The 13,975-nt window shown below is 42.3% G+C and overlaps 1 protein-coding gene across 3 annotated transcripts in view; it reads left to right on the top strand.

Moving 5' to 3' along the window:
- The first annotated feature begins 3,118 nt into the window (after positions 1 to 3,118).
- stab1 (stabilin 1) overlaps positions 3,119 to 13,975 on the top strand; it is a 35,909-nt gene continuing 25,052 nt past the window's right edge. For 2 of the 3 annotated variants that reach the window (XM_086041893.1, XM_086041894.1), the window contains exons 1-22: positions 3,119 to 3,452; positions 4,646 to 4,889; positions 5,084 to 5,169; positions 5,814 to 5,883; positions 6,014 to 6,109; positions 7,123 to 7,236; positions 7,563 to 7,750; positions 7,820 to 7,956; positions 8,102 to 8,229; positions 8,725 to 8,801; positions 8,904 to 9,023; positions 9,464 to 9,616; positions 9,690 to 9,761; positions 10,675 to 10,788; positions 10,907 to 10,960; positions 11,352 to 11,432; positions 11,509 to 11,667; positions 11,887 to 11,949; positions 12,018 to 12,110; positions 12,235 to 12,321; positions 13,186 to 13,297; positions 13,382 to 13,568. In XM_086041893.1, the coding sequence (XP_085898019.1) occupies positions 3,396 to 3,452; positions 4,646 to 4,889; positions 5,084 to 5,169; positions 5,814 to 5,883; positions 6,014 to 6,109; positions 7,123 to 7,236; positions 7,563 to 7,750; positions 7,820 to 7,956; positions 8,102 to 8,229; positions 8,725 to 8,801; positions 8,904 to 9,023; positions 9,464 to 9,616; positions 9,690 to 9,761; positions 10,675 to 10,788; positions 10,907 to 10,960; positions 11,352 to 11,432; positions 11,509 to 11,667; positions 11,887 to 11,949; positions 12,018 to 12,110; positions 12,235 to 12,321; positions 13,186 to 13,297; positions 13,382 to 13,568 (2,492 nt within the window). In that variant the 5' untranslated portion in view covers positions 3,119 to 3,395. The remainder of the gene's footprint in view (positions 3,453 to 4,645; positions 4,890 to 5,083; positions 5,170 to 5,813; positions 5,884 to 6,013; positions 6,110 to 7,122; positions 7,237 to 7,562; positions 7,751 to 7,819; positions 7,957 to 8,101; positions 8,230 to 8,724; positions 8,802 to 8,903; positions 9,024 to 9,463; positions 9,617 to 9,689; positions 9,762 to 10,674; positions 10,789 to 10,906; positions 10,961 to 11,351; positions 11,433 to 11,508; positions 11,668 to 11,886; positions 11,950 to 12,017; positions 12,111 to 12,234; positions 12,322 to 13,185; positions 13,298 to 13,381; positions 13,569 to 13,975) is intronic. The other variant, XM_086041892.1, reaches the window with a different exon arrangement.

The following is a 13,975-nucleotide window of genomic DNA, read 5'->3' as shown; positions in this document are numbered from 1 at the left end:
AGACAAAATATTAACTTTTGACTGCTCAAAATGAGTAAAGTGTCCCTATAATCTTGTCAATGTTGAAACTTTTTTTTTTTTAAGACTAAAATCCATAAATTATACCAAATGTTTCTGCCTTTTTTTCCTCAAACGAAATCTGACTGTTTGTTTCCACAGTTTGAAATCCATTGAAGCGTCTGCCTCCTTTCGATCATAAATGGTACTGCCCGTCTGTTCATTGTCCTCCATGACCCGGGATCACTTTTAGTTTTTTTTTTTTTTTTTTAAACCAGTTAGTTGGGCCTCGGCAGAGGTCTCGTGCTCTACTGTAGGAATCTGCTGAGTTTGATGACGTGCGCTTTTCGGCGGCTTGCGGCCACGCTTGTAAATAGTCTTGTCGCTTTTCACCGTCTTGTTATTGTGCACGTCAGCCGTTTATTAGCTGATGGAGACGTTTGCAAGGTTAAGACTCTCGCTCGGATCCCCCTGCCTCTCACACCTCGTGTTTTCATAACTTTATCGTGGCTCGCGCGCCCATGCGCGTGCTCTTACACAACAGGCCCGCGGCAACCTTATCGAGGCGTCCGTCCCGTCGTGTGCGTGTGGTTTCTCGCGGCAGATGGGGCAACCTCGAGGCAAAGCCGATGAACTTTATCAGGCTGCCGCAGCAGCGCCGGGTCAGATAAGTGGAAAAGACACGCTTATACCAAGGTTGGCCTGGAATCAAAGCCTCCAATCTGTCCCAAGTCCGTCTTGCCATCTTAACTTTCAACCCAGAAGGCAGCAGGCAGCTTTAAGGCGTCCGCTATAAGGAAATGTCAGCATGTCCCCGCGTTTGGCTCCCCTAATCTGCTGCTTGTCGTTCACCTTTTGACCCTCAGATGTTCTTACGAGAAGAAAATTGGTGCGCGGTTGCCTTTACTGTCCTTGCTGCCTTGCTTGAAGGCGCCTGACAGACTTTTTGTGGGTCTGAAGCACAGCTGGGAGATTGCATCAAGGAACTATTAGAAATGGTTGTGAAAGCCACAGAAATGAGTTGAACCACTTTTTAGAAATTTTTTTAATTAATTTTCAATATTTCATACAGGGGTTGGGGTTTCTTTTTTTTTTTTTTTTTTGCATTTACAATTTTAGTGTTTTTTGGTGGGGGTGCTCATTTTCACCATTTCCGGTGGTTCGCCAGACTTAAGGAAAATTCTGCCCCTGAAACCAGTTTCACGTAGAAAAATGAACATGTCTATCATTAGCAGACCCACAAAAAAAGTTGCAAGAAGGCATTCCTGAAAAGATGCAGGAAGGCTGCCATTTTGGTTTGAAGACACTCATTTTGGATCCTTTTTTTTTTTTTCTTTTTGAAAATTCTGCCAACAACACCGGTGTCACTTGGCACTATGACATTTTAGAGCCACAAAAAAGTCTCAGGAAGCCATGTCTGAAAAGACACAGGAAGTTCATTTTGCTCTAAGGCTGCGATTTTGGAGTCATTTTCCTCATTTCCAGTGATCCATCCATTTAAAAAAAAAAAAATGAAAGCCCCTAACACCAGGTCCACATAGCATAATTGAATTTGGTAGATATGTCTAACATCGAATAGAGCCACAAAAAAGTCTCAAGAAGTCATATCTGAAAAGTCAGAGGAAGTCTTTCACTGGGCTTAGAGGCAGACATTTTCAAATCATGTTGGCTGCTTCCAGGTATCCTTCATAGACAAACTTTCCCACGAGATTTTGCCCAAATGCTACCAAATCTAAATCACATATACTAACTTGTCAGATGGATGACAGTAAATGCGGAAAGATTAGAGTTTTTGTAATTTTGGGCGGCGCTAAGTTTGATGACTCGTCATAAAAGTCCAAAAGTGATGATTTGGCTTGCTGTCTTGCATTCTAGTAGGTGGGAAAACTATTTAAATTGTCAGCATTGGAGCGTCCGTGCACTTCCTACTATTGTTCCTGGCTGCGTGAACTTTGACCTCTTGCCCGCTTGTTCCCGACGTCGGCGTTAAAGCCAGGAAAGAAAGTGCTTTCGCGTTCCTTTCTTTCTTTTTGCGCAGCCGTGGTGTCAGCTCGTATGAGGAAATCCGTCCCAATCGCGGCGGCCCTCGGGGACCGCAGCCACTGCCGAGGGAAGGGAAATCCGCCCTAAACTTCCTGTCAGGAAAGAAGGATTCCTTGCAATCGACATAACGGAGGCCCGCCACCTTCTCTGCTCACTTGACTTCACAAAGTAGCTGAAAACGCTCCAAATGTTACAGAAAAAAAAAAAAGGAATGGTGGAAAAGGAAGTTTAAGCAGGTCATGCATGGCAGGATTAGCGCAAGGGACAATTTTGTATTACTTTTTTTTTTTTTATGTCTTAATGGACAGATGGGCCAAGAGTGGCTCCAAAAAAATGCATTTAAATGTGATTTCTTTTTATTTAACAGTGATAACTTGATTTGATTTGATTTGTGAAAAAAAAAAAAAAAAAGTTATTGACCATGATTTATTTTAGGATTGTTTCATAAAGTCATTCATGGCTACTTTCCGTTTTTCAAATTTGCTATTAATGTACTTAATTTGGACCAATTTCTTAAGGCAATAAAAAAAATATGCAAAAAGTTGTTAGACACTTTTTCTCGTTTCATAAACCATAAATGAATGTAAATATATCTTAATGAACACATCTTAGGGAAGATCATCTAAATGAACACAACAAATGTCGTCATTTTTATTTAATTTTTACGAATTATGATAAATGCGAATGTGCAAAATTTTTGTTTTAATATTTACAATAAAGCAACACAGTACTTCATGAGACAAAAGAATGATTCTATTTGAACTACTTCTACCCCCAAATTTAATTAGCATCTTCAAGAAACATGATTCAAATCATAAAAACACTTTGGCATATTTAAAATATATATTTTTTTAAATCTCACTTTCTCACTTTTTTGGGGGGAAACAATCATTAGCTTTGGAATGATTGCACCTGCCAATAAATTAAAAACTGACAACAGTCAAATGAATTGATTGTCCAAAAATGAAATTGGTCGGGCTGTCTTTTAGCATTCTTGATCACCTCCTATGAAAGTGGTCCATAAACAGAGTACAGTAGCAGGCAGGAGGAAATGTGTCACTGGGTTGTGTTGTGCTTTTTCGTTTGCCCTCCCGCCTCTTCCTTGATTAGAAAGGAGAGGGAGGGACGACACGGTCGACACGACATGACGGCCGCGGCTTCTCTCTCGTCTCTTGTGCTCACTTTGTCACTTTTATCGGAAAACTTCTAGAGATCCCACAGCAGACTTTTTTTTTTTTTTTTTAAACTTGTGCCTCAACTTGTGCCTCATTGTGGTGTATGATTTTTTTTTTTGGACTCTGTCAGGATCATTGGTTTGCCTTTTTTTTTTTTTTTTTTAATCGGGACACTCAACCATGCTGCTACTGCTGCTACTACAAATACTACAACCACAAACTTCACTACAACAACAGGTGACACACACACATTTTTAATCATCTAATTTTCTAAAAGAAAAATACTGTGATAACATGAGTTTAAAGTTGTATTTTTGAGAGATAAAAAGGTCATCATTACAATATCTAGTCAAGAATTGCACAAAATTCTGAATAACATTTTAGTGTATTCAAAAGAAAAAGAATGACAAAGTCATCTTTAGAGGAAAAATAATACAAAAATAAAATATTAAAAGTAAAGTTGTTTTTTTTATAGATAAAGTTCTATTACGTTTAGTTGTTCTATGTATGTACAGTATTTTTCCATGAAATTATTTTAGAATGTTTCTCTAAATGAAGGAAAAATTCAAAATATTATGACTGAATATATTTAAAAAATATTTTGCCCTTTTAGAGAATCTTCTAATATCAGAGTCCTCCCATATTGATTGACAGATTCATATTGGATTTTTAAAATTCTATTAAAAATATCTTGTATATCATATTTTTCAAGAACTGAGTAATTAAAATTATTAATATAAATATAGTTTTGAGAAAATGTTACAAAAATGGTATTGATTTGATATTACAAAAATGAAGTCATACTATTATGAGATTGGATTTTTTTGCATAGATTAAAATGAGTACTATATTAGATAACCAGAAGATTAGTTCAAATTCTCAAGGACTGAAATTTGAGGATAATAGAATGTTTTTTTTGGTTTGTTTTGTTTCTACAAAACGTGATATCAAAAGAATAATGCTGTTACGGTTGGTTAAATCTGTTTGTTTTATACATAAAAATTGTATTAAAAGAAGTCTGGTTTTTTTTTAATTGTATTTTGGTCTTAACCAGCCTGTTACTGCGACATGTCCTGCCTGTTACTGTTGCTTCTACTGAGCTTGTTCTTGCTTGCTGTAGCTACAGTGTTAGTCTTCCTGCTGCCTAATGGTATTGTTACGTCTTCTGAGCTGTCGCTGTTACATTTTAATGTCTGTTAGTACTTTCTCCCTCTGAACTTGTTACAACTACTTCTCCTGCCTGTCTCAGTTGATTCTGCTGATCCTGTGCCTTCCTGCTTGCTACTAGCATTGCTGCCTCTTCTAAGCATGTCCCTTATCCTGTTCCTGCTCCCCCTATTGCCTGATCCAGCTCCCGTTACTCTTTCTCCTAATGCCTTCTGCTGACCCCGCGAACGCTCTTGTTGATTTCGACCCTGTTCCTGCAATAGGCGCCGCTGCCCGGGCGCTGCGACATCCCGCAGAGGCTGGACATGTACACGGCGTGCACGTCCTGCGCGGCGGTGACCAGCAGCCTGTGCCCGCGCGGCTTCACCAACAGCGGCGTCAGCAACTGCAGCTACGTGGTCCAGATCGGCGCCAAGGATGTCTCGCTGGATGGATGCCACCGTCTTTGCGTTAAGAACTTCATGCAGCCGCGATGTTGCCCGCAGTTCTGGGGGCCGCTTTGTCTCCGTGAGTCACTGGCAAAACAAGTGATTGCCACCCAGATTTATGGTCCAATTTATTAATTTTTTTAATTTAAAAAAAACAAATAAAATTGGAAGACTCGGGTAATTAATTAGTGGCCAAAGTTTGAAGTAAACAAATGTCGGCCTGAAGGGCAAAATGGCTGAAGGTAACCCCAATGTTGCTGATGTGGCCTGCAGCCTGTCCCAGCTGGTCGGGAAAGACTTGCAACTTCCACGGAACTTGCATGGACGGAGACCTCGGCAATGGGACCTGCAGCTGTGACGTCAGTGCCGTTCCTGCCCGCCTGTCGCAACAGCTTCTCATGCCTGTTCCTGCTGCCACTACTGCCCGTTCCTGCTGCCTCTACTGCCCGTTTGTGCAACTTCTTATTCCTGTTCCTGCTGCTTTTCGTGCCGATTCCTGCTACTTATGCCCGTTCTTGCTGCTTTTGATTCCTGTTCCTGCTGCTTCGCATGCCTGTTCATGCTGCTACTTGTGTCTGTTCCTGCTCCTAAAGCCTGTTACTACTGCTTTTTATGCCTCTTCTTGTTGCTTTTTATTCCTGTTCCTGCTGACCCCCACACCGATTCATGCTACTTCTTCTGCCTCCTCCTGCTGCTTTTGCCTACTCCTGTTGCTTCTAAAGCCTGTTGATGCTGCTTCTCAAGTCTGTTCCTGTTGCTCCTTCGTTCCAGCTCCCGCTCCTGCTTCACTGCCTGTTCCTGCCGCTTTGACTCTGTTGCTTCTGCTGCCTGTTCCAGCTGCTCCCACTGACCCTGTTACAGTTTATTTCACTCATCCCGCTACATCATCATGTTTCTGCCGCCGCTGTTACGACTACCTGTTCCTGCTGCCCCGAGCACCGCCATTTCCCGTGCCTTTTCCTACTGTTGTGTAATGCCTGCTCCTGCCGCCTCGCGTTTCCAGGAAGGCTTCAGCGGGTTTGCGTGCCAGAAGTGCAGCAAGGAGAACACTTTTGGCAGCAACTGTGACAAAGGTCAGAGGTCACATATGCACTGGTCTACATGAGAAATGACAGGAGATTATGCAGCGTTATCCTGTGTGTCTACCTGACATGTATGCATTGCTACACGTGTTGTGTTGTGTTGTCGCATGTTGCGTGCTAGGGTGCGACTGCGAGCACGGCGCGTGCGACGAAGGCCCCGAGGGCAGCGGCCAGTGCTTCTGTCAGCCGCCGTACGCGGGGAAGCGATGTGACCAAGGTGACACGCCGCACTCGCTCATTCGCTTCACTCATGACGTACAGTAAAAAAAAAAAAAAAAATACATCTTGCGGCTTGCAGGCAAGATCATTATTTTTAGAACCTCATTCAAAATCAAGCCCATTTAAGATAGCACGTCATAATTCATTTCCACGTCAAAGAACATTTGCATGGACAGTAATTACACAACAGTGGTATGATTAAAAAAAATTAACAAAATACATACATGTCATTTCAGCACAATAATTACAATTATGCTTGGACTAGACATTGATTGAAAAATCACGTTACTGTTAAAACTAATATCTATATATATCTATATATATATCTATATATCTATATATATATATATATATCTATATATATATCTATATATATCTATATATATATATATATATCTATATATATATATATATATGTATATATATATATATATGTATATATATATGTTAATTTAGTAAAATAGAAATGAAAACAACCGCTTCATAAAAAGTACAAATATTCTAAAAAAAAATAGAATAACATCCTAATAATTCTAGTATGAATAATTTCACTGAATGTGATTAAAATGAACAAATACACTAACATAAGAATAAAGCATCGTCGACTAAATACAACAATAAGGAAAATATATACATAATGTAGTTATTCAAATTTAATAAAACGTAAATGATGACCATTATGCTTTAAACATTGAAATCTAATAAAATATATCATTAACATATATAAAGGTCATTCTAATATAAAATAATGATGTCATCAAAAATGTGGAAATACAATGAAATGTTCTGATAAAGTTGACCAAATAATTCCAGCGCTTGTCATTTTTCATGTCACCACAAGAGGCCATCCATGAGCAAGGTCAAGCTAGCGTGGCCATCTTTGCAGTTTTTAGCATAAGCACACAACTGCGTCCTCATCTGACTCCACATGCTTGCAAACGTCTCACACAGTCATCCCGTGTGCTTATTGTGTGTGTGTGTGTGTGTGTGTGTGTTCTTTTGTGTATTCAGTGAGCACCCGGTGCAGCACATGCGCCGCGTATTCGTACTGCTCAGGAGAAGGAGACGCCGCCACGTGCCAATGTTTGCCAGGATACAGGAAGTCGCCGAAGAACAAATGCGCAAGTAAACATGGCGCCCGACGCTTTCGTTGACATCAAATTGCTGCTCTCTTGTCCAAAAATGGATAATTGATGAAAACGTCCAAAAATCGAATGTTCATGTGGTCACTCAAAATTGCTCACCATTTTACCTAAACTGTAGGAAAAGAAGGAACAAAGAATTACAAAATGTCATTTTCATGCGTTTCAATTGGCCAAAAGTGGACACCAAAAATCAACCCTGCTAAATTCTTTAAAAAAATGTTTTAAAAGAAGCGAAGCAACTCAAGGGCTAAAAATTGTGCATGGTAACCCAACGCAACCCAATTGTGTTCCACTTTTTTTTTTTAGGCGTGTGCGTGTCGAGCAGCTGCGACGTCAACGCTCAGTGCTCCACGCAGGGGTCAAAGGTCAGCTGCGCCTGCAAGGCTGACTTTGAGGGCAACGGCCAGGTGTGCGTACCCAGAAACCCTTGCACGGTCAACAACGGCGGCTGCCCCCTCAACACCACCGTCTGCGTCTTCAAGGGGCCCAACAAGGTGCGGTCGATGAGCGCCGCCCGTCCAAGTTGATGACGAACGAGCGTGACGTCTGATTTTGTCTCCCAGGCGGCCTGCGAGTGCATGTCCGGCATGACTCCGGCGGGGGGCGGCGCCGAGTCGGGCTGCCGGCTGCTTTCGGACTGCTCGGCGGACACCTGCCACTCGTCGGCCGTCTGTCAAACGGGACTGGATGGAAAAGCCAGGTCAGAAAATGACAGGAAACGAACTGAGTCCAACGCGTCATGCAGAGTCAAAGAAGGAAAAAAGCCTGAGATTTTTCTGTGAAGGATTACAAGCTTAAAGTGTTGTGTGTGCTTTTTTTTTTTTTTTTTTTTTTTTTTTGGTCAGGTGTGTGTGTATGCTGGGCGAGATCGGCGACGGGCGGCGTTGCTACGGCAACCTGATTTCGCGTCTGCAGGACCTGAACCGAAACGGAGTCCAGAAAGACAAACTCAGGGGGGCCCTCAACTTGTTCGGTATCAACTTTATGCTCCGTACACTACACACACCTGTTTTATGCAAAATGGATATCAAGCTACCGAGTCGAAATGGATAAACATCACGACTGTTGCTCTGCTTCTTTGCCATACTTTTAAAAACAACAACAACTTCACACTTTGGAACTTGGATATACATTGGACACGTATCTTGGTATATGGGGTGCGATATGATTTAAAGGCGGTGCATTTTCAATTGTTTCCATTCAGTTCGGTTAAATCCCCCAAATATTTTTGTTACACCCCTGATATACTGTAAATGTAGAGCACATAATGACAATAATAATGAGAATGCATCCAGACTGAATATTTTCATTACACCAAAAAATGAATAGTACTAATAATAACATGATTAATATGTGATGTATGCATATATAGAGTACGTAAGGATATACATCAATACTGTGCTTACTGCAGCGTGTGACTGGTGATGATTGTACGTTATTGCAATTGTATTTCCGTTTTGTGTTTCAGCCAAAGGTTGTTTATCGCTGATGATTCACAACGGACCGTTCACGGCTTTCGTGCCGCAGCTCCAAACGTCTGCGACCGTACGAGGATCGGGCTCTTCTTAGCGCCCCCCCCCAAAAAATCAATACTATGAGGTTACCGCTGCCGAGACATGAAACGCCGTTTCTGCTTTGCTCTTGCAGTCCGCGAACATGTTTTGTCGCGACCACCTGATCCTGGGTCAGCACATCCTGCGGGACATGACGGACGGCCGACACTTCAACATGTACGGAGGCGCCAAAATGAGGTGCAAGGACAACAAGGTACCGACGGGGCAGCAAACAAAATGGCGCAAATACGCCACCCTTGGAAAACTTCCAGCTATTGAGTTCCTCTGACATTATTTCCGACACTCTGGGAAAATCATTCAGAGATTTCCTCGGTGGGATATGTTATGTTCGTCTAAATAGAATATCTCCAAATTGGTATCTTTTTGAAATAAAAAATGAAAAGTACATCATCACATATTGTGAGTACAAAACATCCCCTGAAACAATACAAATTTTGTTTTGATGTAGTTCCTCAAGAGATGATGAAATGCTCAAAATATTGTACCCCCCTTTTTTTTTTTTTTGATTTGAATCACTCCAAACTGTTGTACGATTTGCTCAGGAAGAGAATTGAAATGAATGGCGTAAGCGAAAGAAGCGCGATAACAGACCGACTCTGCCGATCGTTGACGTGGTTGGATTTTTTGCGCTAGCGTTTCATCATGCTGCACGACCCCACGCGGACGTACGTCGTCGTCCAGGCCGACCTGCCAGCGGCCAACGGCGTCATCCACATCATCGACCGGCCAATCACGGGACCCCCTGACGACACGCCCGCTCCTGCTCCTCTTCCTATTTCTGCAGAAGTCAGTACAGTGTGTACCATCCACGATGACAATAGAAATATGAAACATCATCTTGATATTTTTGGGGCTCCAGTCTGCAGCAATGAACGTCGGGGAGGTTGTGAGAAAAGAGCCCGCCTTCAACCGCTTCCTGTCACTTGTCGATGTGAGTCCATTTGATTTCAAAATATCACATGCTGATTTCATTTTATTTTTTTCGATTTTCATGTTCTAATTAAAAAAAAATAAATAAATGCTATTTTTATTGTCAAAGAGAAAGGAAAAATATTTTAGTTGTTTAGAAAAAAATACAAATAGGCTTTGTTTTGTATGTTTTGATTTGATATTTTCATTGCTTTTTTTGAGGTGCAAATTGTAGTCGTGTTTTATCTTATCTGACATGAAGAATAATGTTTTTGTTGTCAAAAAGCAAGATTGCTGGATAATAAGGTGGGCGCCGCATTTTGGAAGTTTTTTTTTTCTATACTATCCAACCTAACTCTCAATTATTTGTAGAGCACTTAAAAAACACACACACAGCTGCACACAACGTGTGGTGCGTAAAGTAAAAATCTGACACGAGAAAATGCATATCGTAAAAACGGTAAACACAATAAAACACGAAAACAATGCTGAGTCTCATGCGGAGTTGAAAGCCAAGGCCGTTTGAAGACAACGTTTTTTGCTGCTTGAAAAGACCATTTTCATTTTCAAAATTGTTACACAGAACATGAATCGTTTTTGTTCTAAATATAATATTTGGGACGGTTTTTGCATACAAAGCGAAACCCTTGCTGCAACACCTGCACAATGGAATGTTTTTTCAATCTTTGAAAGGTGTTTTTTTCTTTTTTGTCAATGCATTCATAATGCGTGTCAGTTATTGGCAGCGTTTCACCATTCGCAGGCTGGCCGGGTGGGCTCCACTGCATGCCGTTTAAAACAATGATTCGCAATTTCAACTGTCGGTCAAGCATTGGTAAAAATGTTGTTTTTGAAAACAACATCTCGGTACGTTGGAAGATTCGGAAGCCATCGCAAGACTTGTTTTGAGCTTGACTGTATGTGTGTTTGTGCAGAATTGCGGCGCGGTGCTGCCGCTGAACGGGCCGGGCCCTCTGACCGTCTTCATCCCCAGCAACCAGGCCGTGGACAACGCCAGAGACGGCAGCATCCTCTACATGCTCAACCACGTACGCGCCCGAAAAACAAACAAACGGCAACAAAAAAAAAAAAAAAAACAACAACAACTTTAACTTCGCTCAGTCATCAGTCAACCGAGTACCAACCGATCTTTCTTTTTGTCCTCAGGCCAGACCCAAACTTCAAGAACTTCTCCGGAACCACATTTATACCAAGGGCAGCGTAAGGACGCATGCGCGCACACACACACACACGCACGCTTGCACAAAATGTCATATTTTTAAACTGAAACACAAAGAAAAAAAGAATTACATGAATATATATTCATGTAATTACTACGCACCTTTTCTTCAGCTTAATTTTAAATTGTATTTAACAAAACAAAGTGTCAGCATTTTTTTTTTTCTTTTTTTTTTTATGTTAAAATACAATATCGATCTATGAAATGATTTTTTCCCCATTTCAAATATAAAATACCTCAAAGTACCGTACAGTCCATTTCTATTTTGGTGTCGTTTGGTTTTGAAGATGACACACAAATAAAAACACACACATTTGAGTCTTCATTTCATTTTTCAAAATGCACTTTCTGAGATGTTTTGCGCGTCCTTAGCTGACGTCGGACGACCTGACGTCCCTTCCTCACGTCGAGACGACGGCCAATCAGCTGCTGACCATCTCCGCCTCCGCGGAGGTAAGCCGCTCTTTGATTGGCCGCCTTCCGTTGAGTGGGTCGGAGCCCGCGCTGACGCGCCGCCCGCCTCTCTCAGGGTGACATCGTGCTGGGCGACAAGGGCGTGCGCGTGGTGTCGCCCAACAACCGAGTGCTCAACGGCATCATCCACTTGATTGACGGCCTCCTCTACCCGCCCACCATCCTGCCCATCATGCCGCACAGATGCGACGACGTCGCAAGCAAAATCATACAAGTCAGTCAGGCGCCGCACACAAAAACGAAACGCACGCAACAGAAACACACTCACATAGCCACAAACGCTCTCTCTTTCTCTCTCGTGTTCTCTTTCTCTCTCTTTCTCTCTCTCTCCCTCCCCTTATGCTTTGCAAAGACATGCAAACGCACTCACTGCCATCAACATAGCCAGCTTGATTTGCGTCGAAAAAGGCATCGCTTCTTTGTGTTCTTTCAGGGTCCGTGCGTTCACTGCAGTTACCTGTACGAGACGTCTTGTCCGGTCGGCAGCACCGAGCTGGTAAAAACGCACGCGTCCGTCCGTCCGTCGGACCGACCGACCGACCGACTAAATGGCGTGTGCTTCAGGAGAGCCACCTGATCGGCTGCGACTACGCGCCGTCCCCTCTGCATCGGTCGGGGAGCAAAGGCTGCGCCAAGCACTGCAACGTCACCACGCGGGTCAGAGCGTAGTCGCACGTTTGAATCCTTCAAAAATACTCGAAAGGCAACATGCGAGTCAAAGTCGGCTCTCGAAGCGGATGCGAGAAGGAGGAAGCATACGTTTTGTTGTGTTCCCCATCAGACGGCCGAGTGCTGCAAAGGTTTCTTCGGGCCCGACTGCAAGCCGTGCATCGGTGGCTTCCAGCATCCTTGTTACGACAAAGGAACGGTCAGCAACAACAACAGTAACTCGCATCACCATCAGTGTTGTTATCTATCACTTACAATGTCATCTTCTTTGAGTTTTTGGTTTTTGTTTGCTTGTGTTATTTTGTGCTGGGCTGATTTTGGGGTTTTTTTTCAATTTAGTCTTCAATTCTTTCCAAGATCCACCTTTTTGTGGATTTTTTTTTTTTTTTTTTTCATTTTCTGCATTATTGATTTTGTATTTTTTCTGATGATAGTTTGCGTTTTGTATATTTTTGATCATTTCATTTGTTTTCAAGTCATTTTGTAGGTTTTGAAATGAGTCATTTGATTTGTAGTATTTTTTTCATTCATTTTAATTAGGGCTGGGGGAGGTCGACCACAAAAATTGGTCAACACAAACTTTTTGCCCCGTAGCTTGGCCAACACCGTTTTACATTTCCAGCAGATTTGTAATGTGGTCGTTTCGTCATTGCATCCACATTGCTGTTTCGCTATTGGTGGAAAGTTGATGCAGGCAAGCGATGCGATAAGTCACTTGAAATCCATCCCATTTACTCCATTATTTGATGGAATAATGGATAGAGCAATTGATTTTAAATAGATTTCATAGTGACGGCCGTCATTTTAGCGTCATTTTGGTATTTTTGAGACTTACCGTTGTTTTCCTTTTGGGATTTTGATTGACTATTTTTGTATTTTCTATTTTTTTTTTTTGTAGCATTTTTTTTTTTATCCATATTTTTGCATGACTTTTTTAAGATTGTTGCCAAATAATTTTACACTGGTTATTTATTTTTATTTTATTCATGAGTATTGTTTTTGCATTATCGGTTACTATCCATGACATAGTTTCTTTGGTCACGATTATTTTCATTTCCTACAGTGCTTCGACGGTATCCGCGGCAACGGCTCTTGCAGCTGTCAATCGCCCTTTGAAGGCATGGCCTGCCACATCTGCTCCGACCCGGCCAAACACGGAGAGGACTGCGACAAAGGTGACGCGCGCCCCGCCGGTCGAGGGCGGCCGTCTGCCTCGGACGCTCCTTTTCAGCGTGTCGCTCGCGTGTGTGCGCTGACAGAGTGTCACTGCGTCCACGGCGTGTGCGACAACCGACCGGGCAGCGCCGGCGTGTGTCGGCCCGGCTCCTGTCTGGAGGGTTTCTCCGGGGAGCGTTGCGATAAAGCGGCCACGCCGTGCAACGCCGACGGCCTGATGGAACACTGCCACATCAACGCGTACTGCACGCACAACGGCCTGCAAAGCACGTAAGGCTCACTCGGCCCGAGTGCACCAAATGCTCCGCTACCAGCGGAAACCACACGGAGCAGTGTTGAGCTCCAGGCTACAGCGGACCCCGGGGGGGGGCGTCACCCTATTTTTTAGGGTTCCTCATATTTTGTCAAAGTATCAAACTTGCGGCTTTTTGAGAATTTATCAGAAAATATAAGTGAATTTGCTTTTTTAACCTTAATTCGTAAGATTACTTTTAATGATCCTTTTTTCCCTCCAAAAATACCTCTGGAAAATACACAACTTTTTTTTTACTTGGAGACAACTTTTTCCTTTATATTATACCTTATTAAAGTTTCCAGAAAGTCCCCAAAATTGTCAATAATTGAGGGATAAAAAGTTTGATATTTTGGAGAATTCAAAATCTGCTGAGAATCGTCTC

The sequence above is a fragment of the Filicampus tigris genome, chromosome 9, assembly GCF_054856515.1.
Source record: "Filicampus tigris isolate MCC_2025a chromosome 9, RoL_Ftig_1.0, whole genome shotgun sequence".
NCBI classification, from domain to species: Eukaryota; Metazoa; Chordata; class Actinopteri; order Syngnathiformes; family Syngnathidae; genus Filicampus; species Filicampus tigris.
This window is presented reverse-complemented; position numbering and strand designations above follow the sequence as displayed.